This window comes from Hetaerina americana, unplaced genomic scaffold (genome assembly GCF_022747635.1).
Source record: "Hetaerina americana unplaced genomic scaffold, ioHetAmer1.1.p SCAF_8, whole genome shotgun sequence".
Classification (NCBI taxonomy): domain Eukaryota; kingdom Metazoa; phylum Arthropoda; class Insecta; order Odonata; family Calopterygidae; genus Hetaerina; species Hetaerina americana.
In genome coordinates this window covers 36,302,984-36,330,094 of record NW_027287427.1, presented here as the reverse complement: position 1 = coordinate 36,330,094, position 27,111 = coordinate 36,302,984, and the positions used below count along the sequence as shown (strand labels likewise).

General features: G+C 38.4%; 1 protein-coding gene across 2 annotated transcripts in view; it reads left to right on the top strand.

Annotated features, from left to right (window-relative positions):
• Window positions 1-26,847, top strand: part of RhoGAP102A (Rho GTPase activating protein at 102A) — a 40,254-nt gene extending 13,407 nt beyond the window's left edge. The window contains exons 3-12 of one of the 2 annotated variants that reach the window (XM_071596393.1): window positions 1,834-1,938; window positions 4,906-5,084; window positions 7,110-7,289; window positions 9,550-9,700; window positions 10,664-10,810; window positions 16,173-16,354; window positions 17,066-17,169; window positions 19,123-19,269; window positions 23,428-24,004; window positions 25,585-26,847. In XM_071596393.1, the coding sequence (XP_071452494.1) occupies window positions 1,834-1,938; window positions 4,906-5,084; window positions 7,110-7,289; window positions 9,550-9,700; window positions 10,664-10,810; window positions 16,173-16,354; window positions 17,066-17,169; window positions 19,123-19,269; window positions 23,428-24,004; window positions 25,585-25,872 (2,060 nt within the window). In that variant the 3' untranslated portion in view covers window positions 25,873-26,847. The remainder of the gene's footprint in view (window positions 1-1,833; window positions 1,939-4,905; window positions 5,085-7,109; window positions 7,290-9,549; window positions 9,701-10,663; window positions 10,811-16,172; window positions 16,355-17,065; window positions 17,170-19,122; window positions 19,270-23,427; window positions 24,005-25,584) is intronic. The other variant, XM_071596394.1, reaches the window with a different exon arrangement.
• The last annotated feature ends 264 nt before the right edge of the window (window positions 26,848-27,111 follow it).

Genomic DNA, 27,111 nt, shown 5'->3' with positions numbered 1-27,111 from the left:
GATTCATCTCGGAAACATGAATTTAAGAGCAACTATGCGACAGACTCCTCAAAGGTAAATCAATAGTGCCTTGAAGCTTATGTACAAGTAAAAGGTGGAGTGAGTTTGTAGGCGTGCTTCAACAAGCATAGTGGTTCGAAGTCAGAGAGAGATCCGTCAAATTCAGTTCGCGAAATGCCACTAAAAGACACCCACTGGTGACTTACAGATACCTAATACTTATTATTATGAGTGACAAAATTACAGCCCTATATTGTCGAATCCTTAAATTGAAGAATTAATTTTCTTTATACTCAATTCAAGCCTTAAACACAAAATGAACGAAACATTGTCGCAGAATTGCGCACATTTTGTTCATATATTTATCCCTCTCTTTTTTATAGCTAATTTCCTATCACTTCTGCCACAATTCCTTGTGAAGGCTGGCAGGATATTTTTCATATTAAGTTGCCGCGACTTGAAGATCTTATCAAGTGACAAACACTTAAGGGCTTTTTAAGTTAATTTTAAGATTAATTATTAACATGACCCCTTCGGTTTTTTCTTCTTATACTTTCACATCCCTGTAATGCCATTTCATGGGGTAATTTAAATACTTGGAAGTGCTTGTGTTTATTTTTTCTTATCAAGCAAGCTAGAGTGTCACAGTCAAGATTAAGTCGACAAGTCGGCTTCGACTTCATCATCGCCCCCTATCTCTTACACTATGGATGGCAAAATGAACAATGCAAGTAAGCTATACGTACACGTTTCAATACGTCCTAATTTTTTACCTATCCCGCTAGTTAGTGAATTCACTCCTTTCACTCAAGAAGACAACTCATGTTCCATTAGCTCCTTAGGAGGAAACTGCCCAAATTACTCAAATATTTTGATGTAATATATCACAATTCTCGAGAAAATGACATAAATACGACCATTAAAAACTTTCTTGCCCAAATCCAAGAATTTTTAAACGATAGTTATGTTAGGAGCTTCGGATTTTCCAAAAGCTAAATTTTAAATGCTTATGAAAATTTTCATTGAAGAATCAGATCAGCATTTAGAAACACACGAATACCTCGGGTAGGGAAGTAAACTATATAAAAAATATGGTAAGAAAACAGATAATCACTCGGGAAATATATTCCAAGATTTATTTACACATATAAATAAAGTGAATCTTTTCATTTTTTTGGCAATCTGCTATCAGGGCTAAAATTCAAAAGACATAAGGAGAGTTAAATGCAATAATGAAAAACTTAGTAATTCCATAGAAGTTTACGATGGCACGGCCCGGAGTACGAAATTCAATGTCATCATTAGGTGATGACGATGAACGTCGAAATTCGAATCGTCGTGTCTAAAGAAAATTCTGCGGAATAACAAAATTAAAGTTTTTCATTATAAAGTCAATAGATTCCGCAAAGTCATGCGTCAAATAACTGAAAGTTGAATGAGTTTCGCGCATTATTTATTTTCATTCGATTGAAAAACAAAATCACTACAGCCCTAAACGAATAACTTTGCATTTTGATATTCAACATTTAGAGATAATGACGATTCATAGTATCATTTTAAATAACTTATTTGGTCGTAAGTTTTCATTTGCCTTGGCTCATTTTTTTAGTTTTCAATCGTATACGCTCTGATAAATACCATAACCAATATTTTTTCATTCCAAAAGTATAGACAAACTCATTTTTCATTTACGGCATAGCATTTAATAACCTTTTTATTTGTTTTATTTTCGACGCGATTTTTATTTTGCGCTGCGTTTATTTATTCCTAGCATTTATTCATTGCTCTGACGGCAGGTCTTCATCAGCGTAATGTATCCTTCCGCCGTTGCAGGAGAGGAGGCCATTGCAGTGGCTAAGCCACGGCGTAGGCCCTACTTGTTGAGGAGGAAGGCCAGGACTACTACCAGCCCCCTGGACGGTGGAAGGCGATCTGGAGGTGAGAAACGGGAGTTTAAACACCCTAAACCAATGGGAATTTATGAGGAATAAAAGTAAGATCATTTAAATTCAGGACCAAATGTCAACATTTTATAGGAAAAATTGTTTTTGACTGATTCGTTTCACGAAAGGCTGCTCGGTATCATCATCATCATTGGTAATCTACCATTAAAGGTAGGTTTTGGATGCTTCCTAACAAGTATTACGTATAGTGTCTATCTGTTCTTGTTTTCCGACATTATTAGCTCCGCAAGTTCTTTATACTTTCCAACTGCCTTCATCACTTCCTAAAACGTTTTATCTATCTTCCTCTTCTCCCTTTTTCCTAAAATTCTCATTATACTATGATCCTTAACATTCCCTCAATATCCACTCCACCCACTCTTTCTGCCTTTAAATATCCCTAGCAACTTTCTCTCTTCTTCCACCCTTTTTAAAACTTCGTCGATAGTCTTCCTCTCTGTCAAAATTATTTTTTCCATTCTTCTCCAAAACTACGTATCAAAAGCCACTATTATACGTCCATTCTCTTGCCTTAAAGATCAGATGTCTTATTCGTATAGCTAGGTCTTTCCTTTTCAGTTATTTATATGTTTACTCAAAGCACCAATCACCAGTTCCCTTCTCCTCGCAAATGCTTCTTTTGCCAATGCAATTTTTTTGTATTATCTCGCACACACCCAATTTCCTCCAAAAAGACTGTCAAAAATATGTGAATTCTTGCTCCTGATTTAATATATTTCCTCCCACTTCAATTTTTAAGTTAGCCTTCCCACTATCCCTACTTCTTGAGAATCTCATCACACTGATTTTCATGTGATTAACCTTCATCTCATACTTCTCATATTGGTACTGAAATATTTTCACTGTAATACCTTGGCTATCTATTTCTTATCTCCTGCAAATCTTACTTTTTAGTCACCTCGCCGACCACTTCTATTCGCAACTCAAAGACTACCATGCGAACTATACCTCCCTTTACGTTTCTTCCATATTTGATTCGTAATGAATTGATGATAAAGGGCCATGCTGCCTTATTACCCTCTCAATAATTACCCATCCTGATCCAAACTCCGCTATCATTACTTGCGCCACCTCAAATAACACGCCTATATCTTCAGTCAACTCTGATAAACCGCAATTCTTTAATCAACTTTGTCAACTCTATCAAACACCATCTCATAATCTAATAATCACAAATATTTTCTGTTCCTATTAATTAATTAACCTATTAATTAATTTTCTCATGACTAAAATGACGTCCCCTGTTGCTCTCCCCTAAAACCCGAACAGATCTTCACCTAAGTAGTACTTTGTCCTATTGTGCAATTCTCTATTGATGATTCTCATTACGACATTTACCCCACGTGAAGTTACCTTTATGGCCATGTAATCCTATTCACTACCACTGAACTCTTTTTAGGGATGAGGTTTAAAAATGACTTAATAATGTCTTCTGGCCAAGCTTCTCCCTCTAAAATTCCACGTGAAAAAAATCTCTTCTACTTGCCGCTAATCTCTTCTGTAACTCCGCAGGAATATTATAATTTCTTATTTCCGTATTCACCTTCATTAACCGTCGTTCTTTTTATATCAGTATGATAATTATGGGCCCAGGCTATCCTCGTACACATTACATTTATTTTCTAATTATCAACTAGCGGGATTAATCTCTTCAACATTAAGTTCTTCTATCCATACTTTCCAACCTTAAAAATCTATTTGTATTCCAGTCATTAACTTTTCTGTCTTATCTCTAGAGCCCAGTATAGTTTTCCCTTGTTTTATTCCATCAATTCTCCCCCACACAGCTCTTTCCATCACGCTTTCTTGCCCGTATTAGTCTCTGAACATAGTTTATTATTTAGTTCTCCGTACATCTTTTTTCCCATATCCGTGTTTTCCGCTTCTTCCTCTTTATCCTATCAGTCGCCCAGTCCTCTTAGTCCATATCTTCCTAATTATTTTCGTTCTTACTCTGCTTATTGTTTTCTCTGCAGACTTGTTACCCCGTTTCAATGGCCTACCCAACTTTCCTTCACAGTTCCCATTCTCAATTAGATTACTACTGTGCTTCTTGATATATCTTCATTTTAATATTGGTTAAAGCTTGAACGTTCTACTTTTAAACCCACCTGTTCCTAATTCTTTCGAAATTAAAATTTCACAGAGTTAAAATTAAATTATGATCCGAACCTGTATCTGTCTCCGGGAATCTATGAGATTTGATGACGATCCGAAATCTATGACTAACCATACTGGAATTTATCGGTTAACTTTCCTTTTTATCCTGGCATTCACATACTTATCTCAAAATATTTCTGTATATCTACGGCGATGGCGACATTTCAAATTGATTATTATTTGTTCTGTATTTAGTTTTAAATTGGCTTCAGATTAAAGTTACATAAACCATAACCTCACAATTGCAAAACATTTATGCTGTAAATATATTTATTTGTGAAACCAGGAAGTTAAATTTTCACTCGAGAGAAAACCGAAGTTCTACTTACCAGAGAATTTTTATTTAACTACTAAAAACATGGGCCACTGAGTAGCGGTGGAATTACTGTTTCATTTTGCATCACGATTTAATAAATGGCCTAACGAGTCAGTAAAACTTAATAAATCAACAGGGAAGTTACCCTGTCGCGCAGCTCCTCCCTATCCTGTGAATTCTAGTTAACATAAATACTAATTGACCTTTTATGCTTTTAAAATGTGTAATTACGGCTTATCTATTGGAAACTTTGTAAGTTTACAGTGCCAAACGTAAACATGATCTCAACAGATTTGAGACGATTTGAGGTAAAAGGTGACGTGAAGGTGAACTTTTTTATTTTAACATACAGTTATTATTGCGTATGAAACATTGAATTCAAATCCTTGCTTTCAGTTCTACTTCCCATTACTAATTGGTACGGTTTTATTGATTGCGGATTAAAAAGAACACCCTTCCCTTTAGATCCAAGCAGCGGAAGTGGTTTAGTGTTCGGGATCCCCATATCGCAGTGCATCGAGAATGAAACAGCCCCATCTCGCTCTGGCAGGGACTCAGGTGGAAGCAGCAGCAGGTCCAGTGCTGGTTCCCTATCTGAAAGCACCACGTCACCACCATCACCTCGAAGGGACAGCAGCGATGAGGTGTGTATAGTGTTCTCTCCCAAATTGAATCTTTGTTCATCCATGTGGATGCATGCTTTTACCAACACCGAAAAGTTTCTAACAGCCAACGATTCGTGAACACACTTCGGCATGCTAAGTGAAAAAACTCCCTGGTTATGGGTTACACCTCAACCAAATAAATATTGGGTTGCATTACATCCACCACGGAGAGATATATTAGGAAATAATAGTTTCTCAGAACCTCAGATATTAATGACTACTAATTGTGCTATCATTACTCCTTTAACGGTATAAACTCAACTGCCGACAACTATAACTTGCATCTATAATAAACATTAGGTAGCCAAGTCGTGGTTATAAAGATATAACGAGGCGGATGACTTTTATAAACAATTTTAAATTAATCTTAAGAGTGGTATACCGACCAAGGTAGGTTTTTTATGGTCCCACGGAATAACCACCGCCTAACCAAGACCTGGTCTAGCTCGACACTAAATATTCTAACACCCGTCATTAATAATTAATAATAAACCAATATTCAATTAAACTTTCTCCTACTTGCCTTCACTCTTTCAGAAATTCTTAAATCCTTGCCCTTACTTATCGGACATTTTTCTTTCTAACAGTCTTTAACTGTCTTTCAACATACCCTCCTTTGAATTTATTCCAACATTTTTCTCTACCCAAAATGACTCCGACCCAAGCCTATTCTCTAGCCTTTCCAAACCAAGTTTCTGAGCTATACCAAACAACACTCCGAATCAAAGTTTTCACTAATAGTTTATTTGCACCTTTGCATAGCATTTCTGCTGTCATACTCCTCGTCAAATCTTCTTCGCCTTAGGCAATTATTCTTTAAAGTCTCTCAGTATCCAGCCCATGTTCATCTAAAGAATTACACTACCAGAGGTTAAATATAATTCCGTGATTGCATTTAAGTCGTGATCTATTTAAAATTTTTGGTTGCACGTATTATGGGAAGGATAAAGTAAAGTTACACACCCATCGTAGATAAAGAAGAATACTTATTTCCACCGTCTTTCAATAACGGATATAATACCTGTTATGCTGTTTGGTTGTTCCAGTTGTATTCGTCACGAACCATTTTTATCAAGATTGATCCGTACGTGCATGTATAGTATGTAGCAGCTATAGCAATTTATATTAATTCAGCTATTGTAGCTAATTCTAATTTCGCATTTTACTCCACTATTCACTGAGTGAATTATCCTCATCCCTTTCCAAGATAACCTTCCTAATATTAATGTAAAAAACGATCTCAGAGGTTACGCATCAGCTTTGCTGATAAAGTTAGACACCGTTGTTATTTAATTGATTTTAACACTATAAGTAAGACCAGGGATGAGAAGCAAACATCAAACAGCGATGTGATAAACTAAGGTTTAAAAATACTGTTTTTATTTGTAAAAAAGTTTTGTTCCGAAAACCGGCACTGAGGGACATCGATGAATGTGTGAGAAATTTCCTTTCCAAAACCCGCTGACGAAATTCAGAACTATACTCAACCGAACGTTATTAATATTGGGGGAAAACTTCACTAATACTCTAGTCTAGTCACGGCTTCAGTATTGAAGAAGAAACTCAATGGCATACTGTTTGAAGAAACGGTTGTATACGGAAATATAAGCATAAATATAAATAGCATATATATCTATTTCTCGTTATTTTACTTGCGAAGAAACAGTATGCTCCTTGAAATGACATGGCATCTGTTCCTGTACCTATCGTATCCATATGATCCCGCCAATTTTCTTCCTATAAAAGTATAAAAAAGTCATTACTTGTTTTCCTGGCGTACTTTCTCCTTAAACCAAAACTTAACTGTGTTATAAGTTCCTTGGATGGAAATAAAAAAATATTAACAGTTTTTCGGTTCTGTTTACTGAAGGGAAATGCTTTCCAAGTTTTGTTCCACCTAACCAATCTGATTAAGACTAACTAAAAAACTCTTTATTGGTGAACGTGATGAATTTTATTAAGCTCGACTGATTGTACATAGACTCATTTTTGCACCAATGGCAGCGACCAAAGGAAGGTGGACCGGAGTGGAGGTGGAGCGATGGTTGGCCTGGAGAGGGGTCGACGCCACCGCGTCCAAGGGTGCCTCAGGTAGTGCTGGCGTGCTTGCAGCATATAAAGGAACATGGTCTTCATACGCTTGGAATATTCCGCGTCGGCAGTTCCAAGAAGAGGGTGAGACAGGTGAGAAGGCGGACGATACATTTGCCAAAGCAATTTTGACGGCATTTATCGCACACAACGAACTACTGTGGACTAAAACTGTGATTGGCATAAATAAATTACCAAATGCTCATCTTCGTTTGGTTGATAGCTTCGTTCAGAATGCCAAATCGCATGAGTAGCGAGAGTTTTAGTTTTCCTAGGATATATGATTGCGTTGAATGTGTCGTGAGCAATACATCCAATTTGCTACCTGCAGTTGAACTGAAGAGTTAGAACTTGGCTGGATCTGAACAACTCGGTGATTTGCAAGCTGAAACTCTGTCTGCTAACATCACAACACACCGTAAAAACCTAATTTTTCGAAACCTAGTAATGATCGCCTTGAAAATGTACAACATTTGGTATCCCGGTGATAAAATAGTAAGCGATGTGGACGTTGCATCGCATTAATACTATCAAAATGAAAATGCTTATTCCTTCTTCATTCTATCCTAACGAAAAAGCTAAGAAAAGGTGGCAACCAGCACCTTGACCGCGTCTTGATCATTTGAGCTTATATCATGAAGGCGTTATTTGTAAATCAACTAAAATACCCCAACTGATGAGATATAAATGGTACGAGTTTAATACGAAGGCCAAGGGAATACTTCTAATCCCACATGACATTGGAAAGTAAGAGCGCAAGGGGAGGTTAAGTGAAACAACTGATATAAGGAATTATTTTTCGCATGGAAAATTCGCTATCACGAGGATCAAAAATATTTGGCATAGTTGTTCAAATGATTCGGAAACTAGTGCGATGACTTCCACAGCGTCTCTTATTCCCAGCTTTAATTTCCGGGATTTCGGATGGTCATCGTTTAGCGCACGTCAAACGCTGACCAGGAATGAAAGCTGATAAGACTAGAAAATTAAGCTATTGCGAGGTACGTTTAAGTTAGAATATCTTCTATTTTTTCTGAAAAACTATTTGACCAGAAAACTGAAACTTCTGTTTCTTGTCAGCATAAACTACCTCTACACGCATAAATTTTTTACAACCACGCTGTGAAAACCCATTTCAACCATTTTAAGCATTAGAACGACCTTCATCCTAGCTGCAGCAATACAAATTCTGTGTACTGTACGGTGCTGTCATCAATAGTTTGCATTTACACAGAGCGCCTGCGTTCTTGAAGCTCAAATATAACTGTCTACCTACTTCGAGGAAAACAATTGGTTGACAGAGCTTGGATTCAACTCGTATTTTCCCGTCTTTTTAAGGAAAGATAGACATCAGGAGTGACGTCGTGATCCAGTGGGTATAACACTGGGCTACTGACCAGTTCAATTCCAGGCGAAGCCTCTGGGCACCCTCGGCTTCACTCAAGCAGTGCGATTTTTTGGAACCAGATCCTCTCGGGAGACGGCAAGGAAAGAAACTGGGCCCCATAATCTGACGCGCGAAATTCACACGCCGTCAGGCTTAAAATATAATGAGTTCTACCCTCAAGTATAAACCATCCTTCGGGTAATAGCTGTCGTTGAAGATCAGAGGTTTGATTGGTTTTCTAGGCCACTTTGCCAGAAGAAGAATTGTCTAGGGTGACACTTACATTTTAAGTGTGGCCCAAGACAATCTAACGATAGTTGATGAGCTGAAAAAATTCCTTGGATAATTTTCGCGACACCCACCGTTACATTTGTAAAATCGTAAAAAAGTGCGTTTGTTTTTAGAGACGTCGATTATTTTATCATAATATCAATTTGTTGTATCGAATAAAAAATATATACATATTTAATTAACAAAACTTATAATTTTTACAAATATTTGTTTAAATTTAGCATAAAACCAGTGCGATATTTTATATTAAACATGAGAAAAAAAGTAAATTAATGCATCGATATCGGTGTCGACGGAAGTAGTGGAAATTCTATGTTGTTTTAAGGTGCTAATCAGATCTCTTGGTTTTAATTTTTAACTTGTTCTACTTCCTTGAACAAATTATTCACAAACATAGAAATATTATACATAGGTGTATTATTTAGTTAATTTTAAATCACTCTTTGGGCCTCAATCATGGCCATCCAGAGCCGCGGGTTGGCCACCCTAGGTGTTGACCTATTATTCAAAATTCCTCTAATGGCTCGCGTCAAACACCAGCTGACATAGGCAAGGCTATGGCGATTTATATTGTTGTATTTGGACGTTAATGTTCATAGAATTTACATAATCCATCATCAAATATTTCTTATCTCTTATTTGGTTGGTTCAACGTAATGCATTCGGGACTTCAAGCTGAGGGAAGACCTTGACATGGGAAAGGAGACTGATCTCAGCGCCTCCCAGTGCCCACACGATGTCGCCGCCCTGCTCAAGGAATATTTCCGTGATCTCCCAGAGCCCCTTCTCTGCCGCGATCTGTACACGGCATTCGTGAGGACGCAAGGTGAGCTGGACATGACGGTAAAATAGAGATGAGGGTTATGTTGGGCATCAGATTGAGCCCTTTTCGATCCCCCCTTCTTTCCATGGCTCACACTCGATCATTTGAAGTCCTCTCCCCTAATACTGATTCGCACCTTTTTGAATACCCTCTAAAGCTCTTCAAACATGGATGACTACTAACTTTATACAACTGAGTGTCTTCAGGTTAACTGATGACAAATCCGTTAGTATAATAATATAAAGTTCAGTAAAATGTATACACAAAGGGAGCTACGATTTCCTCGGGGACAAAATACCAATTCGCTATCTAAAAAAATATCTCAATACTATTAAATAACCGGGCTAAAAATTCAATCAATAAAATTGATTCGATAATATTATTCGAAATTTAATGGCTAACTGGAAGAAATGAGTTTTGAGTAGCAGTTTATTAAAATATAAATTAAATCCCTTTGCGCCGTCATATGCGCTCATTGCTACTCAATCAGCGTTTGCATCAATGGTGCTAATTTTATCGCAAAATACTATACAGCAGAAGAAATCATCTTTACTATTTTAAAAAAAGGATTCCTTATTTGTTTACATATAGTTAAAGATTGACTGAATCGCTCAGCATCACATATTTATTTTTATTCGCGAAAACTGCGGCATTAAACTTAAAAGATGAAAGTAATCTTAGGCAGCGCTGATACTCACATATTTTATTTAGGTTATCTAATTCAGGGCCGTTTAGTTGTCCATTTAATTGAACATATCGATAATATATTTTAATTTAACCCTGTTCCCAGAAAAATTATTATTTGTCCAGTTATAAAGCTAAACATTATTTAAATGACACTCGAATTGGAATGTCTCCCTTGAGTATTAATAATTGGTAATGTCAAATTTTATTAATTATTGAAATACCACCTCACAAAATTAAAAGAATTTAACAGTAATTATCATTCTATCTACTTTTTTCCAGCAATCCGAAACAGGAGGCTACAATTTGAGGCTCTACAACACTTAATCCAGCTTTTACCAGCAGAACATAGGGACACTCTTTGCCTTCTCCTCGATTTTCTGGCGGTTGTGGCTAAAAATTCGGAAGACAAGAGAGACCCCCATTCGGGTAAGAATATATTGAAATACTAAAAAGAATCTACTTCCATCATTCTCTTCGCAAAGTGTCTTTGGAGTGCCAACTGTTTTTTAAACAGCTATTTATACGTGTATTGAAAATTAATAGCATTAAATTTTAACAATCCAGCAATCGGGAAATATAAATTAGGCGAAGCGCGAAAATTAGAATAATAAAGACATTTGCGATTATTATGAATTGAAGAATAGGCGATAAGTCTAACTAAATCATACCATACGGAGGAAGAGGTCGATAGGGTATACGATCAGTTAGAGGACATAATCGCGTGTGTTCCTGCAAGGAAACATTTGATAGTGATGGGGTATTGGAATGCGACTGTAGGCGAAGGAAAATATAATGATGAGGTGGGGGACTACGGTTTAGGCACGAGGAATGACCGCGGGGAGGAAGTAGTTGAGTTCTGCAGGAGACAGGGGTTAATCATCACCTACACTTGGTTTAGACACCACAAAAGACGCAGGTATACATGGAAAATTCCAGGTGACTCAGAAAGGTATCAGCTAGATTTTATCCTGGTTAGACACAGGTTTAGGAACAGTGTGATAAATTCGCACAGCTTTCTGGGAGCGGATGCGGACTCTGACCACAATTTAGTGGTTATGAAATGCAACGTCCGTTTCAAAAAGATAAGGCAGGGGCGGATGAGGCATGTTCAATTGCGTTCAGTTTCAGCTGTAAAAACGACATAACTTCAGACGGTGGAAGGTCCCAATGGAAAGTACGAGGGTCATCCGGAAAGTAGTACCCGTTCGTGAAATAAAGACACAAAAGTAAATATTAACAAACATAAAAAATTTTATTTGAAAGAGGATACTTTAAACTACTTCTCAACATAATCTCCAAGCAAATTAAGGCATTTGTCATAACGTGTGACAAGTTTCTGTATTCCTGCTGCATAGTCCTTCGCCGCCAGCTCATTGAGATACGCGAGGGACCCATCTTGCACAAATTTTTGCATAATGCAGATGGTGTTTAACAATTTCATGAACAATTGTTCGAGAAACATTGGGAAAATGCTCACAGATGTCATCAATTGTGACGCGCCGATCGTTCCTCACGAATTCGTCAACTGAGCTCACCAGTTGGTCTGTAATGACAGACGGTCTCCCCGAACGCTCATCGTCGTGTGTGTTCCCCCTCCCCATGTTGAAGTTGCGACACCACCGCCGAACAGACGACTCGTCCATTACATTGTCTCCATACACCTCCTTTAATTGGCGATGAATATCACATGGGCGAACGTTTCTTGCATTGAGGAATTTAATCACTGCCCTCACTTCACAACTGGCGGCGTTCTCAATTTTTTTAAACATTGTAAACAATCACAGAAACAACACAGGCAATGCTAGCGTCACGCAACTTGGCTCAGAGAAGGCAGACAAGCCACTGAAGCTATCTGACCTCGTCCAGCGGCTACTCGCGTCGTCAGCACTTCATGCGGCACGAACGGGTACTACTTTCCGGATGACCCTCGTATGTATAATAACTCGGAAAACGTTCCATTTCAGATTATCATGCGATGACCTAGAGTCCGTTTGCCCTCGATACCTACTCTATCCTAAATGTTATGCGTCTCCCATAACATTCCTTCATATCAATTGTCTTTAAAATAAAGTTTCAATTATTTATTTTTTTAGATCGTGATTTTTTCTATAAAAGGAAATAAAACGTGTTCATATCAGTTTCAGTGACCTTAAATAAACCCACAGCTATAGGCCCTGACTTCTTGAGGGAGGGAGAGACTGAAGTTATTTATTTATTCATTTAACAAAGCAGCCAAAAACGACACAGAGGCTTTTACATTGGCTGACAGGCAATACGTATAATATACATTAAGAAAAAGAATGGTTAGGAGCAATAAAATATAGTGAAAAATTAACAAAATAATTGTCAAGAACAGCTGTAAGATTGTGCAGTAACGCCGATGGAAGAAACGACTGTATGTATGTATATAGTTGCCGGAAGAGCTTGTCTACAAGGTTAGTTTATCACTAGGTTACCAGTGGTTCCTTAGTCCGGCATCCAGTAGGAGTGCAGAAGAAATGAGGAAAAACCCCGCTCGGTCATTCAAGGATGAGCCTCAAAAATTTGGAGTTTTTTAACAGAATACAAATATGTATTGCCGAGGTTTGGTTGGATTTTGTAATTGAATGCAAATCACTAACCATTTGAAACCGAGACAACCACTTGGTCCCTAAGCTAAGATGGGGGATCACCTCGTTTGGTTAAAAAAACGCTAAGCTATGAATTGCAAGGAAAAGAGATATCTAAAATGTTGAGTCATTTTATTGAGAGTTCGTGTAACATTTTCTTTAAATATAACTCGCAGTTTAATTTTTTTATCAAATGCCTCCTCGCCCTATTTCATCTAATTTTAGGAGTATAATATAGTTTCAGAAAACTGTAATTAATTTAATTGCTTCAATTTAAAAGTCATACGTAATACGCTATGAAATGGTGAAATAATAACAACCAAGAGAATGTTATTTTAATTTAATAAAAAATTTAATAATGCCCAAGGTACTTGACATATGACACCTGAAGATAACATAATACTACCTTGATCAAAAAGTTCCCGGAATAACCACCGTGTGGCGCTCCCATCGTTCCGATTTGAGTTCTGTTTTTTTTGTTAAATTGGTACATCTGTTGTTGATATTCCCTTTAAATCTTAGTGTCATAACTTGACATTTGCAAAAGTTACGTAGCCAAGAGTACATCTATCTCTGTGTGTGTTGGCGATTTTTTACAATTTCAGAAATGGATTTAAATTTGCAACAACGAACTTGTATTAAATTTTGCGTAAAAAACGGATTTAGTGGCGCACGGACGTTGGAAATGTTGGAAAAGTGTTTCGGCAACGATTCTCTAAAAAAAACGGTCGTTTACCAGTGGCACGAGCGGTTCAGAAGTGGTCGTGAGTCAATCGAAGATGATGAACGCAGTGGCAGACCATCGACATCGAAAGTCGGTGAAAAAATTGATAAAGTAAAAGAAATGTTGGTCAATAACCGCAAATTAACCATCAGAGAAATAGCGGAGGACTTGAACATTGCCTATGGATCCGCTCAAGACATTGTGGTTAATGATTTGGGTTTCCGTCGTGTAGCAGCAAAGTTGGTGCCAAAAGACCTCAATTTCATGCAAAAAAGAGACCGTGTTGACGTCGCAAAAGACATGATTTGCGAGGCTGAATCCGATCCCACATTCATCAAAAGGATCATTACTGGAGACGAGACGTGGGTTTATGAGTACGACACGCAATCCAGACATCAGGCAAGTGAATGGCGTTCACCAAATGAGCCGAGACCAAAAAAACCACGTCGTTTCCAGTCAAAAAAGAAGGCAATGCTGACGGTTTTCATGGATTACAACGGTGTAGTGCATCATGAATTTTTGCCAGAAGGCCAGACAGTAAACAAAGAGTATTATTTGGGCGTTATGAGACGTTTGCGTGAAGCAATTCGCCGAAAGAGACCAGAAATGTGGGCAGAAAACTCGTGGATTTTGCACCAATGATAACGCACCGTCGCACAGTGCTATCATTATTCGTAATTTTTTGACGAAAAATGCAACAAATACCATCCAACAGCCACCGAATTCACCTGATTTGGCTCCCTGTGACTTCTTTCTGTTCAATCGAGTTAAAAAACCATTACGGGGAACGCGTTTTAGCAGCCGAGAGGAAGTAATGGAAAAATCGCAGGAAGCACTGATGGACATACCGAAAACCGACCGTAACTTTTGCAAATGTCAAGTTATGACACTAAGATTTAAAGGGAATATCAACAACAGATGTACCAATTTAACAAAAAAAACAGAACTCAAATCGGAACGATGGGAGCGCCACACGGTGGTTATTCCGGGAACTTTTTGATCAAGGTAGTATATCAAAACCAGGGTCGTATTTACTAGAGTTTTTATTCGGTAGAATATTCTATTCTATTGGTTTGTTAATTAAATATTACATTTTATATTTCATGTAAGGCCCTTTTAATATCATTGCTGTTATTATCTACCTTCCATAGCAGTCACAGAGAACACGCGTCAATGGGTTAGGCTTTTACGATAATTCATAAATTTTGAAAGAGTGGAGAAAAGCAAAACCGCATCCACGTCACTGGATATTTCCAATTTAGTGATCGCCTTGGTATGTGTAACTCTTGGCAGTCAGTTGCCGGCGATTTGTTATCGCCCGTATCATGTAAAAATCGTGTCGGGATCACGTCGCTCCATTGAGCAGACTGCCTCACGCCTATGATTAATTAATATTGCCTTCCATAAATGTCACTCGACGGCAGATTTTGGCCACTCGACAAGAAGGTCTGAGTCGGCCTCTTTTTGACCGGATGCGCTTAAGAGTCATGTGAAATTAAATGCAAAGCATGTGTTGATTGACTTTAGTAGAATTCAAATGACTACATCATATAATTAACTAAATTACCATTACTGACATATTATGTGATTAACTCTATTTTTGACTTTTATAGAACGAGCAAAAGAAAATTATTTATTTCTTACTATTAATTTTCTATATTTGGGGAATCTACTGGAGCCACATCACGGAAGATAACAACAAAGAATTTAAACATGGTGCTAATTATTATTTGAAAACAAGCATATTAATCCTATTACAGGGCTATATCTCTCTACAGAACAGAGCTGTTTATTCGCCCCAGAGATGTTTCTTTGCGTGGCATACGATTCTATGAAAATTTCAAATGCGTTCAGTTTTCTAGTTTTCACATATTATATAAAAATTATTTTCTGCATGGTTAGCACTTAACATCCCAAAATTCAATATAGTATATTCTACTCTTATAATTATATATTATTTCTGGTAATCAATGAAAAGATATGTTTTGCCTTTTTTTGTGAAAACGCAAAAAGATCTCTAGCCATTATTTTTAAAATATACTTTGAAAATAAGGCAGGTGTCCTTTTGAGAATAATAATATTAAGAACTGCTCAAAACTATGAATATCCGACTAATGTTAATAAATCCCAATCAAATTTTAACAAATTAATATTATGCATAAAAATTGACATGTATTCTTTATTTTAAAAGCAAAATTTTGGCGTGCCACGATCTTGTTGTACAGATCCTTATTGTAAAGATTTGTAGCGGCGTACCTTCAAAGACAAAATACCTCCCAAATCGCATAGAAAAAGTTGAAATCACTTTCATCCCTGGAGACACACTCTTACTAGTAGATCTCATGACAGACAAGCCCTGTCGTCTTATTCGTCGAATTCTTGGGGCATCTTACTTTTTAAATATTCGAAGTCTGTGTAACTGTGACTCTTTAAATCTCTGTTTTTCTCTCTACAGGGGAGTGGTTGTCGGGGAACAAGATGGACAGCGGCAACCTGGCAACCCTTTTCGCGCCCAACATTCTCAGGAAGTCGAACGCAGACTTCCGCTGCGACTCGCGGGACGAGGCAGCCGAGGATCGATTGGACGTCATCAACGTAGTTCGAAGTATGATCGAACACAACCGAGAACTCTTCATGGTTAGTCTTTGGTATCGGATGTTAAACTTCAAAGCGCTTCATTCAATTGCTCTCGCTACTTGAAAGCGCATCTTATTGGTTATAATAAACGTTTAAAAATTTCCCCCATGCATATCTAATAGTTAAATACTTAATTTCAGTGCTTTTGTCCGACGTTACAGAAAAAAAATTAGTTATGAGATTACTCGACTTGTTTGTTACGACAATAACAGATTCAATCCGGCCAGGGAAAGAATACAGAGAAAATCACACTATTTGCTAGAAAAATTAAACATGGTTGTCATGCAATTGAAGGTAGCTGGGTTATAAAAACGTCATATTCATTATGCAGAGCAAACTTTATGCACGTTAGTTCATATGTTTCAAAGAAATGTCATTTAAAGTTCAGCAACAGCTTTGCGCATTATTCAATAGCAAACTAAAGCTTATTTTAAATGGGATTCGAGCATAAACTATACGGAATTAACTGGCTCGTCGCCAAATTAAATGAGTGGGAAGATTTAAACCCTGCCAAATGTGATTGCTGAGATGAATGATATTAAGAAAATCACAGGGTCTGTATATCATATAGTGCCCTAAATCGCCAGTTTTAAATCAATTATGATGGAATCTACCACAAATGCCAATGTCACTCATTATGTCATTATAAAATATAGTGCACTGCATTTAACGAACTAATTTATACTCGTACATGTTTTCATTTGGAAATAGGTACCTGCTGAGCTTCTGGACGAAATTTACGTGCATATGATGGACACTCATCCAGAGACCCTGGACGACCTTCTTAGAAGTAGATGCTCACCACCCACGGAAGAGTAAGTTATTCAAGAAGTTCGCTTTTATTATATCTTTATGAGTTAAAACAATAAACCAATTAGATTTAAAACAAACCAAAGGCCCTCAACGCAAAAAATAAACATATCTAATGAGGAAAGCGCTTGACAATCAGATTTCCTCTTCAGTCAATAATATTTTATTTCCTTATATAATCCACCTTCCTAAATCTGGACCGTATTTTAGGTATATATAAAATTACTGAGTCAAATTTCGTAATTTAATTAAGAACACGACACAGGTTTCGACATTACAACATCATCATCCAGTGTTAAACATCCATCACACTGAATTATGATGCTGAAACGCCGAAAACCATGTCGCGCTCTTATATAAAGAGTGAAATTCCATAAATTTAAGACCTCTGCACTCAATTTTTATCTGAATGATGCATACTCTTCCTCTTTTCTCTCTAACTTAAGTCTCCGAACGCCTCCTTCAATTCATCATGATATTGACAACAATTTTCCAAGGAAAAATATCCATAACTGAAATCACAATTCGCTTGTTCATTTACCTTGATAGTGAACTATTAATAGAAAGATGAATGGAGAATCTACCCTTTCAGATTCGCGTGAATTCGGGTGAAGTGAATTCGTGCATTTTTTTTTCAAATCTTAAGGTCATTTTTCATGAACCAGTTTATACATTATTATTATTTATCCTTACTTTTTTAAGGATAAAAGAACACTAACTTACTGATAAACCACGGATCAACAGCATCATGTACTATCAATCCGAAGATTGGTTCGTAATAGCTACCCAAACCTCCCTTTTCCCTGCCAATCTCTTCATTCCCTCATAGCCCTTCGAACAGATGTTTTCTATTACCTGCTTATCATAGTCAATCTTAGCATTTTTCCAGAGTAAAAACCTATTTCTTTCCTGATAAAATTACATAATATGCAATTGTATAATAACGATTCAAGGATAATTAACCCCGAAAAGTTTTAGTCCTTTAAAATGCTTATTTCGCCGTCCATTCCCAATTATTGGATTGTTCGTGCAAAAATCAAAAGGGCTAATGCTGCTTCACAAAATGGAAATTTAAAGCAGATTCTGGTAATATTCGTATTTTTTTCGACAGCACAGTGCACACTGTAGTTGGGGTTTTTCCTTCATTCAACGGTCACTATCGGGAGGCGGACAGTAGTTTGGAAATACATATATATCGTACCCGTCACTGCGATGGCTGAGGTATTTAGTTTCTCCATATCAACGCGAAATGGCTATGCCAACGGGTGAGCTACGTTGAACGTTTATCAAACGTATCATTAAATTCATAATTAAATGTATTTTTACTTAAATAACGAGTTCATTCATTTTACGATACGCAAAAATATTTGTTGCACAATACTTGTAAAATAACGTCAAAGAATAAGTTTTACTGAACACAAGCAAGATATTTGAATAGTCCTGGAAAACAGGTCATGTCATCAACAGGTTATCTTTTGTGCGCATATTTTTGGGAGGTAGGTTTAACAGGTTTCACCTAAAATAAAATCATAGAACATAAAAATTCGTGATATAGTAACTAAAAACAGATGAGAGGGCATTATTTATCCCAGCACATATATTAAATCGCCATAGTTAAAATTAATCTGGTTTATGCCATAAAAAATATGAAATGGCATTTATTTTATAGAAATATTATGTAATAATTCAAATATTTCACGCCCAACTGAGTCAATCATCCTAAATCATCGTTACACATTCGAGGAGTTTTCAGATCGTGTCCAGCAGTTAAAAAATGCCTAATTTCACATATTTTCAATAATAAGCCAATACTGATGGTTGTATGAAATAAGTATACTACACCTCGAAATTCACACACCTCACTAGGTATTCCTCAAAGGACCACTTCTACAGAATTACATCTCCAAGTTCGACTATTTCCTTAAATCGGCCTTTTTTCTCTCCGTCCGCCTCGGTAGGATTTGGGAGGACCACTTACTTACGGATGGTGTGGAGCTCCAGGGTACAGTTCATGGAACACCGCCTCGGAGAAGGGTGTGGTCAAGAGAGGAGTTCCTCCACGGAACCGCTGGGATGGGTGGGCCGGACCTCGGCATGATGCCCAGGTAAGAAACTCAAGAAAACAATTCACCAATGGTCAACTCCTCCTACCTCTTTCGTGTTTTGGCTAAGGTGCGGCCACTTGTTTTTGGGTAGCGCCCAATACGGTCAGAAATTTTACGGGCCATAACATTGTACTTTCTCGAACGCACGGCATCTACGCCAGCGCTGTCACCCCTCCAAACTAATTCTTCTAGTAATTGCTTTTGGATTCTCCGACTGCGTGAATGTACGAGGAACAAACGGTCGTTCTCTTCACCCAAGACGAACAGTTTTAGTGACGATCCCCGCGAGAGGATATATTTCTCCTCCCGGGACTTGACTAATTGTTTTCCTATAAAAGGAACAGATATAGGAAACAAAAATACGTTTTATATTGCCTTTTCTGTGAGCAAACGAATGGGAACACTCCATAAATAATCCTTCGACAACAGAATAATCTGTACATGTCAATGCCAATTTGTAATATCTACAAATGCCCGGGTCCCTTTGTGACTCTAATGTACAAATTTCACACAATAAATACAAAACCATTAAAACTAATAAAATCAGCTCTATGATAACTTTGTAATTAGCGTTGGCGAATCAGGGTTTTACGGAGAAAAGTTCAGCAAATGCCTTTCACGTATGTTCATGCATTTTTTCATTACCTTTCAAAGAAAAATATATGTTGATAGAACAGTATGTAAATATATAATGAACGTACCTACGGTCGTGAATCAATGAAAGCCGAGATAGCCGAGACCGTAAACTTGATTGGCACTAGGTTAGTAAAGGGGAGAGGTAAACACAAGGTTACAAGCGAGGGGAAAGATAGGAAACACACACTAGGTCACTTGAGTATATTTTGGAATCAGTGACCCACGTATACCTCAATCGCACAAAAAAGCAAAGTAATAAAAAATAAAGCAAACTTACAACCACCCGATCACCAGGGTGTGTTACGGAATAAGAGTCACTCTCGTGAATCATTTTCACACGCACACACTCAGGGTTTGCAAGGATATCTCCTATGCCAGGGACCCGTTGTACTCAACAGTGTCTGTTTATTTCTGTGCGACTATTGAATTATAATCCGGTCCACTGACAGAATGCCGAAGATGGAATTCAAAAGCATCATAAAAAAGATTTGCGAAAGAAGTTATTCGGGAAAGGAAGATTTAAAGACTATCCAAGGGAATCTAATTTACCGTAACAGACAATAAAAATTAAATGATTAATGATAATCTCAACGCATAGTTATTAAAAAGGTGTTACTCATTAACTTTTCACGGGAATTCAATAAATATTTCCCACACTTATCACAAAAATACGTAGTATCCCAGCTCGCGTAAATTATTATATAACTCCTCAGAATATGAGTGACAGTGTCAGGTAATCCAACCAGCACTTATATTTGTGTCGTTCAAAAGAGGCAGCAATGCTATTAATGTTCAAAATTGTATGAATATTTTTCAGCATTCCTTTTAGGGTACACAGTCGGAAATACCTATTGACTAAAACTTTAAACTTAAATCACAAAATACTTTTATTTGAATGTTAATTATTCTTTGTATATATGCTCTTATTAAATTTCATGCGTTATTCCTAAATTATGTTTGTGAATCTGTGCTGAATTTGCAGTTTATCATGTTCATCAATCTATACGAACAAGCTGATGTGCATACATGGTTTACATAAAAAGAAAAGGGAAAAGTTTCGGAAAAAAAGATTATTTCAGAAATTGCTAAAATGCCTCAAAAGTCTCCGAAGTACATCCCTTAAGCGTCGATACACTTTTTCCAGCGGCTTTTTCATGATTCGAAGCCTCTCCTTGGTAGGCAGATTCAGGAAGGTCTTTAAGGCATGCAAGCTTCTTTGACGGCAATTAGGGTTCCACGGTGGCGTCCTTTGAGGAAGGATTTCACTTTTGGGAATGGTAAATAGTCTACTGCTGCCAAGTTGGGACCTTAAGGGAGTTGAGGAATCGTCGTATAACCATTTTTCGTCAGGTAGTCTCTGTTTCCTTGGAACCTCAAGTGCTAAAGACCATCGGGACGAGTTTAGTAAAGAACTTTTACATCGCCAAATTTTCAATGAAAATGATGCACACTGTAATCTTATCAATGCCAATATGATCTGCTATCATGCGCACACTTAACCGACGGTCTGAATTCAGCACTTCACGTACACGTCAGGAAAAACTTGTTATCAATAGTTTTTATAAAATCCTTGTAGCTCACATAAAATACCATGTTGTTGCGATTGCCAATTAGAAGATGAAATTTTCGGTTTATTATGATGCTCATTTCATTACCATGGCATTTATTTGATTGCCTATTATGATGTTAACTGACGATATACAGGTATACCTGTATGTCAGAAGGTCAAAACCCAATTACAACCATCATGCAAACTCACGGCATTGTTGTAATATTTCACACCCTCTCGTCAACAGTACACAGGATTTTTCCCCGAAAAGAGTATAATTCTTAGTTTTGGGTGGGTTAATATTTTTAATGATACGCCCATTTCCAAAAAGTTTTCCATTTCTCCGAACTGATCGCCTACTTTTTCTATCCGTACAAGCATATCTCCTGAAGATTCAGTAAAATATTACGATTTGGAAGTGTTTAAAAGAAAAGAGTGTTTTAATTCATTCAAATCTTTCCGAGGTGTGGTTTTGTTGTGATGTTTGCTTCGTTGATTTCGACGTGTTTGATAGAGTGGATTCATAGCGTAGAATGATCCCTGCACCAGAATTAGAACGATGTTAGGCAAAGAAGATTTCATCAGAAGAAAGAATGGACGATGGGGACGTTGATCAAGGATGTTAACGTAAAATTAGTTTAAAAAAATAGGTATGGAGCGTAGGTTTTTACGACATTGAAACATGATGGTTGAGGCAAACTTGTATTAATTGGAAGGCTGTCTCTTTCGCATAGATGCTGAAAATGTATTATTAACCCTATCGTACTACGGTGTGAGAGTTTATGTCAATAAATGAGAATATTAAACAGAACAGCTAGATTAAACGTTATTTTTTCCACGAACGATAAGGGATCAGAACAACATTATCCGACCGTAGATAGGTAGGACCGCAATATGACCGGTAGGGTCATATTCGGGTCAAATTTAGTCTGGTGTGTATTTATCCCCTGCCACACACCCTAGCGGTGGCTTGCAGAGTACTAAAATATCAAATGTTAAGAGAATAAGGATAAGTTTGGGGCTTTTGAGATGTGGGAATGGAGAATGATGAAGCAGAAGTAAAGTGGACGAAAGAAAACAAACAAAGTACCAGTCTTGGCAGGGGAGGAGAGAGAGAGTTGTTGGAAGAAAATCAAAGGAGGCAAGAAAGGTGGTAACGCAGGCTGTATATTATGAATGGAATGCTGAAGACTTAGAAGTGAAGAGCTAGGTAAAGTAGGCTAGGTGGGAAGAGCAAGAGATTAGGCATAATAGACGTAATTAGGGGAATAAACATTACAGGCCCAAACTTCACTTCGTGGAAGTTTCGCATATCCTTCAAGCTAAAGAGAATACATACTTTTCCTCAGAATTAAATTCTTACTTGAACAAGAAATGATGAAGAGACTAGGAAAGAGCGAACCTTGAATTCTCATGACTGGGATCCTCATGAAGTTGTATTGAGTACCGAATTGGATCGCGTGCAGCGTATAGGAGGTAGATTTGTGAAAAGTTGTTATGATAAACATAGTAGCGTATCAAAAATTGTAGAGGAGCTAGGCTGGGAATCACTCAGGGAGCGAAAGTTAAATTCCAGATTGATTCCAGATTCCCTTGCATAAATTGGAAGGATGTCTCTTTAGCGATGATGTTGAGACTGTATTATTACCCCCATCGCACTAGAGTAGGGGAGGTCATACCTATAAAATTAGAGAGAATAAGTGAAGAACAGATAGATACAAGATGTTATCTTTTCCACGAATGATAAGGGATCAGAACAACGTGGTCCGACCGCAGTAGGGGTAAACATATTCGAGTGAAAATTAGTCTAAGGTGTATGTCCTGCTACGCACCCTAGCGGTAGCTGGCAGGGTACTAAAAATACAAGACAATACTCACCCCATGCCGCACACCCTGGTGGCTTGCAAGGTACTTAAAAATACTAAACCGTCAGAAAATTTTTGATCCCCTTAAGATGCGAACCATGTTTACAGGCACAGAAGCCGCGACGGCAAGGGGAGCAAGAAGAGGACCAAAGAACCTTCGCTGTCTGATTCTGTCATCCAGCGTGGCGTCATCGGCGGCAAAGGGCCCCTGGAGGAGAGACCGCGGGTACTGTCGCTCCCCTTGGAGCACAAGGGGAGCCGGGCAGACGAGACGGCGGGAGCAGCGAAGGATGGGGCGAGGAGCGACACGGAGGAGCCCGAGTCAGAGAGGGGCGTGATCACTGCCAGCCTGAGGATACCCGTGCCGGCCCACGTGGCCCTCGAGGACATACCCTTCATCGAGGACGGCGTCACGGAGATGAGCAGGGGCGCCACGCCCGCCAGGAGCATCTCCTCCCCACCCTCGCCCTCGAATCCTCTGCCGCCCTCGCTAACCAACCTCGACCGCTCGCCCTCGGCTTCCCTCTCCCTCCTCCCACCCCCACCTCAGCCCCCGCCGCCGGTGCCGCCAACGGAAGCCAAGGCGCCCCCGTCCGCCGCGGCGCCGGACGGCGGAGGGGGCCCGTCGACATCGCATCCCGATGCGCCCCAGTCGGCGTCGGAGACCACGCCTGTCCACTTAGAGGTGAGGACACGAGGTGATGTTTTTACGACACGTTCGACTTATTTCCCGCTATCCCTTCCGTCTCGTTCCCGTTTTCTCGGTGACATTTTTACGATTCTCCCTGGATGGGCTTGCACCATTCTTTTCTTCAGGGGTAGTCGAAGGCAAATAATTCGTTCTCCATCCACTCCAGGTCTCTTTAAATACGGTCTTAATAGTAAAAAAAAACTGTGGTATGTTTCCTCTCCCCTCTTCGTAGTGGAAATTGAGCAGTTTCAATTGGAATATATACGAGTATTTACAAATTCGAGGATGCTGGTCTTTTGGAAAGTCATAGTGAATATGCTCAGTCCAAAACTTACCTATATCTTAAAACACAACCACAGGTGACGAACGATTAACTCCAGTAAGAACTATGAAAATCCGAAAAATTACTAAAAATACTGTAAACTATCCTCCTAGCAAATAAAGTAGGAACGCAGAAACAATTTTAAAGTGTAAAAATAAATCAACTATGCAGGGATTAGAACCCGGATCCCTCGATGTCCGGCAGTTGAATTGCAATTCGCACCAGCGAATGATTCCGTTAAACTTTAAAAATCTTCCGCAGTTTCTTTGAATAATTCAGAACGGATTGGCTTATTAAAATGATTTTTTTACGAATTTTTATCGACAAAAACTATCGCCGTCATTTTGCATTTTGAAATTAGTTAGGGGAACGTTTCCTTGCATTGATCTCCAATAGTAATTTGATTAAAAAAATTACGTAGTAAAAAATAATACCTTTAGATCACACTATCAGTAAGTGGACGTAAATGCCTATAATACCCATGGATCCAGAAAAACTTGCTACGGGATTAATGCCAAATCCTGTAGAGCAGTATGATTCAATTATGGTCGCGAGATTAATAGAGTCCATGAATATGGCACATAGTATATAGGCGGTAGAGGTCATAATAGGTGGTACCCCCGAGGTTGGCGCCGAGGGCTGAAACAAAACCGGGAGGGACACTATGTGGGGTCGCAAAGAACGCTCAGGTACAACGAGATATCGAAGGTGACCATATTCACGGCCGTATCTAACAAAAAGGAAGTGGGTAACCGCTCAGAGTGACAGCTTACAAGGGAGAAGTCTGGTGCCCTCAAGTGCTTGTTGTCCTACGACGTTAGGGGCGCCATAGAATTGTTAGTTGTGGCGCCGTAACTCTTTGAGCAGATCAGTTTTGAAGGGGATGAGGATTACCCTGCACCTGAATATCTATATTTGGAATTTGGCAATTTTGAAAGGGCGCCTTTAATTGCTCATTTGAAAAAAGAAAGGATCGATGAAAAAATTTTATCTGGTCTTAAATATGAATCCACGCGCCTTGTGGTACATAAATTTATTTCAAATGAAACCTATTTCTTCATCTCAACGCCGAGTATTAATATTGCTCTACTTCGTAGAATTAAACGATTCACAGCGAGTAATATACCTACACCGAAACAAAAAGCTGTTTCATTTTTCATCAAAAGTGAATTACCAAAAAACTTCATCTGAAGCAGGCATGTTGTGGACAGGGTCATCTAACCATCGCTATTGTTTTTGGCTTCTTTTCCAGCGTCCCAATGACCTCCAGTCTGCGGGGATACAATCCCCAGAGGAGGAAGCAATGACGGAAGCGCAGAAGCGGGGTGCTATTCGATCCCTTACTACAGCGGACATGAGCAGGAGACAGCGTCCTCCGGGCAGGGGCGAAGCGGACGCTGAAAGGCGATACGCCAGACGGAGGTACACGGACGGAAGGCACGTCGCGGCGGCACTGCCGGAGGTGGCGTCGCCTCGCGGGCCGGTTTGGAAGCGCCGGGAAATCATAGCCAGCGAACCGCGGAGGAGAGCGGCCCAATGACGTTATGGAAGAGTAACGATCAATCTAATCGAATAGCCACGGACATATCTTGCTGGAAACATGTCTCCCCACGAAATTTGATGATATGTTTGAAGAAGAGTCAAGGCAGGACCTGTTCAACGAACTACTCAAGATGTGTGATTAACTTACTGTTGTGTCAAAGTTATTTGTTGCGGAGTATGAATATGTTACGGTTTGAAAAATGTTAATTGTTTTACAGACATTTATTTTGTAATAAGTACGCGACGACGCTATTTTAATCATGAAAATGTTAAGGTTGAACATATTTTTACGAATGGGCGTATTCTTCTCGGACGAGCATCATACGTCCAAGAAGTTGCTTAAACTTTCACCGTCTCGGAAACGAATATTAGTACAAGCAGAGCATTTTTTTCAATTGCTTCCTACTACTTGCAATTTATACGTTCTGTGATTAGTCATTTTGATATTCCAAAGAGGTATTTGCTGTAGGATAAAATATATCTTATTTTCTGAAAGTTCAAACTTACGAAAAGCACAATTAATCGGGGAGGTTTACTGAGATAGATAGCATCCATAAGCCACTAACAAGAATTTATCTACGTTCTTACTAAAATTTTATTTTGCGGCTCATTAAAACTATGTTTTAAGTGTTCTGTTGTTAAATTGAAAACTTTATGAAACTGTTACCTACACAGAGAGCCATGAAAGAAATCCGAGTGGAAATGATTGTTCAATGCAAAACCTAAAGAATCCAATATGTGTTGTCAATTTTATTGAGTAACGACACCCTGCCAAAGGGTAAGGGAAATCAAGTGGTGTCTAATGTCACTTCGAAGAATTCCAGTGTGCTAATTACTGTTGGAAAACTCATCTGATGTTGAACAGATGCAACTTGCATGCATTTAAAACTTCAAAAATTAATAAACGTTAAAATAATTTTATAAATTTAAAGTTGTATATCCTTTATGGAAATATTAAATTTTTCAAAGAAAATCTTTCGAGGCTTAGTTGATTTCTTACATCTTCTGAGAACCTTCTATAATTTAGTTCTAACACACTTCTGAGAACGATTTAAATCTGGGTTCCAATATACATTTCAGTCACATCTGTTTACTGACGGATGAGAGGAATTACCGAAGATTCGCTACGCAGCTAAACATTTGGCTACGCATTGCCGTAATGTCACCTAAGTTTTCCGGTCAATCGATCATCTTTTGTTTTTAACGACAGTTGAAATGTAAATGTTTCACTGTTTCA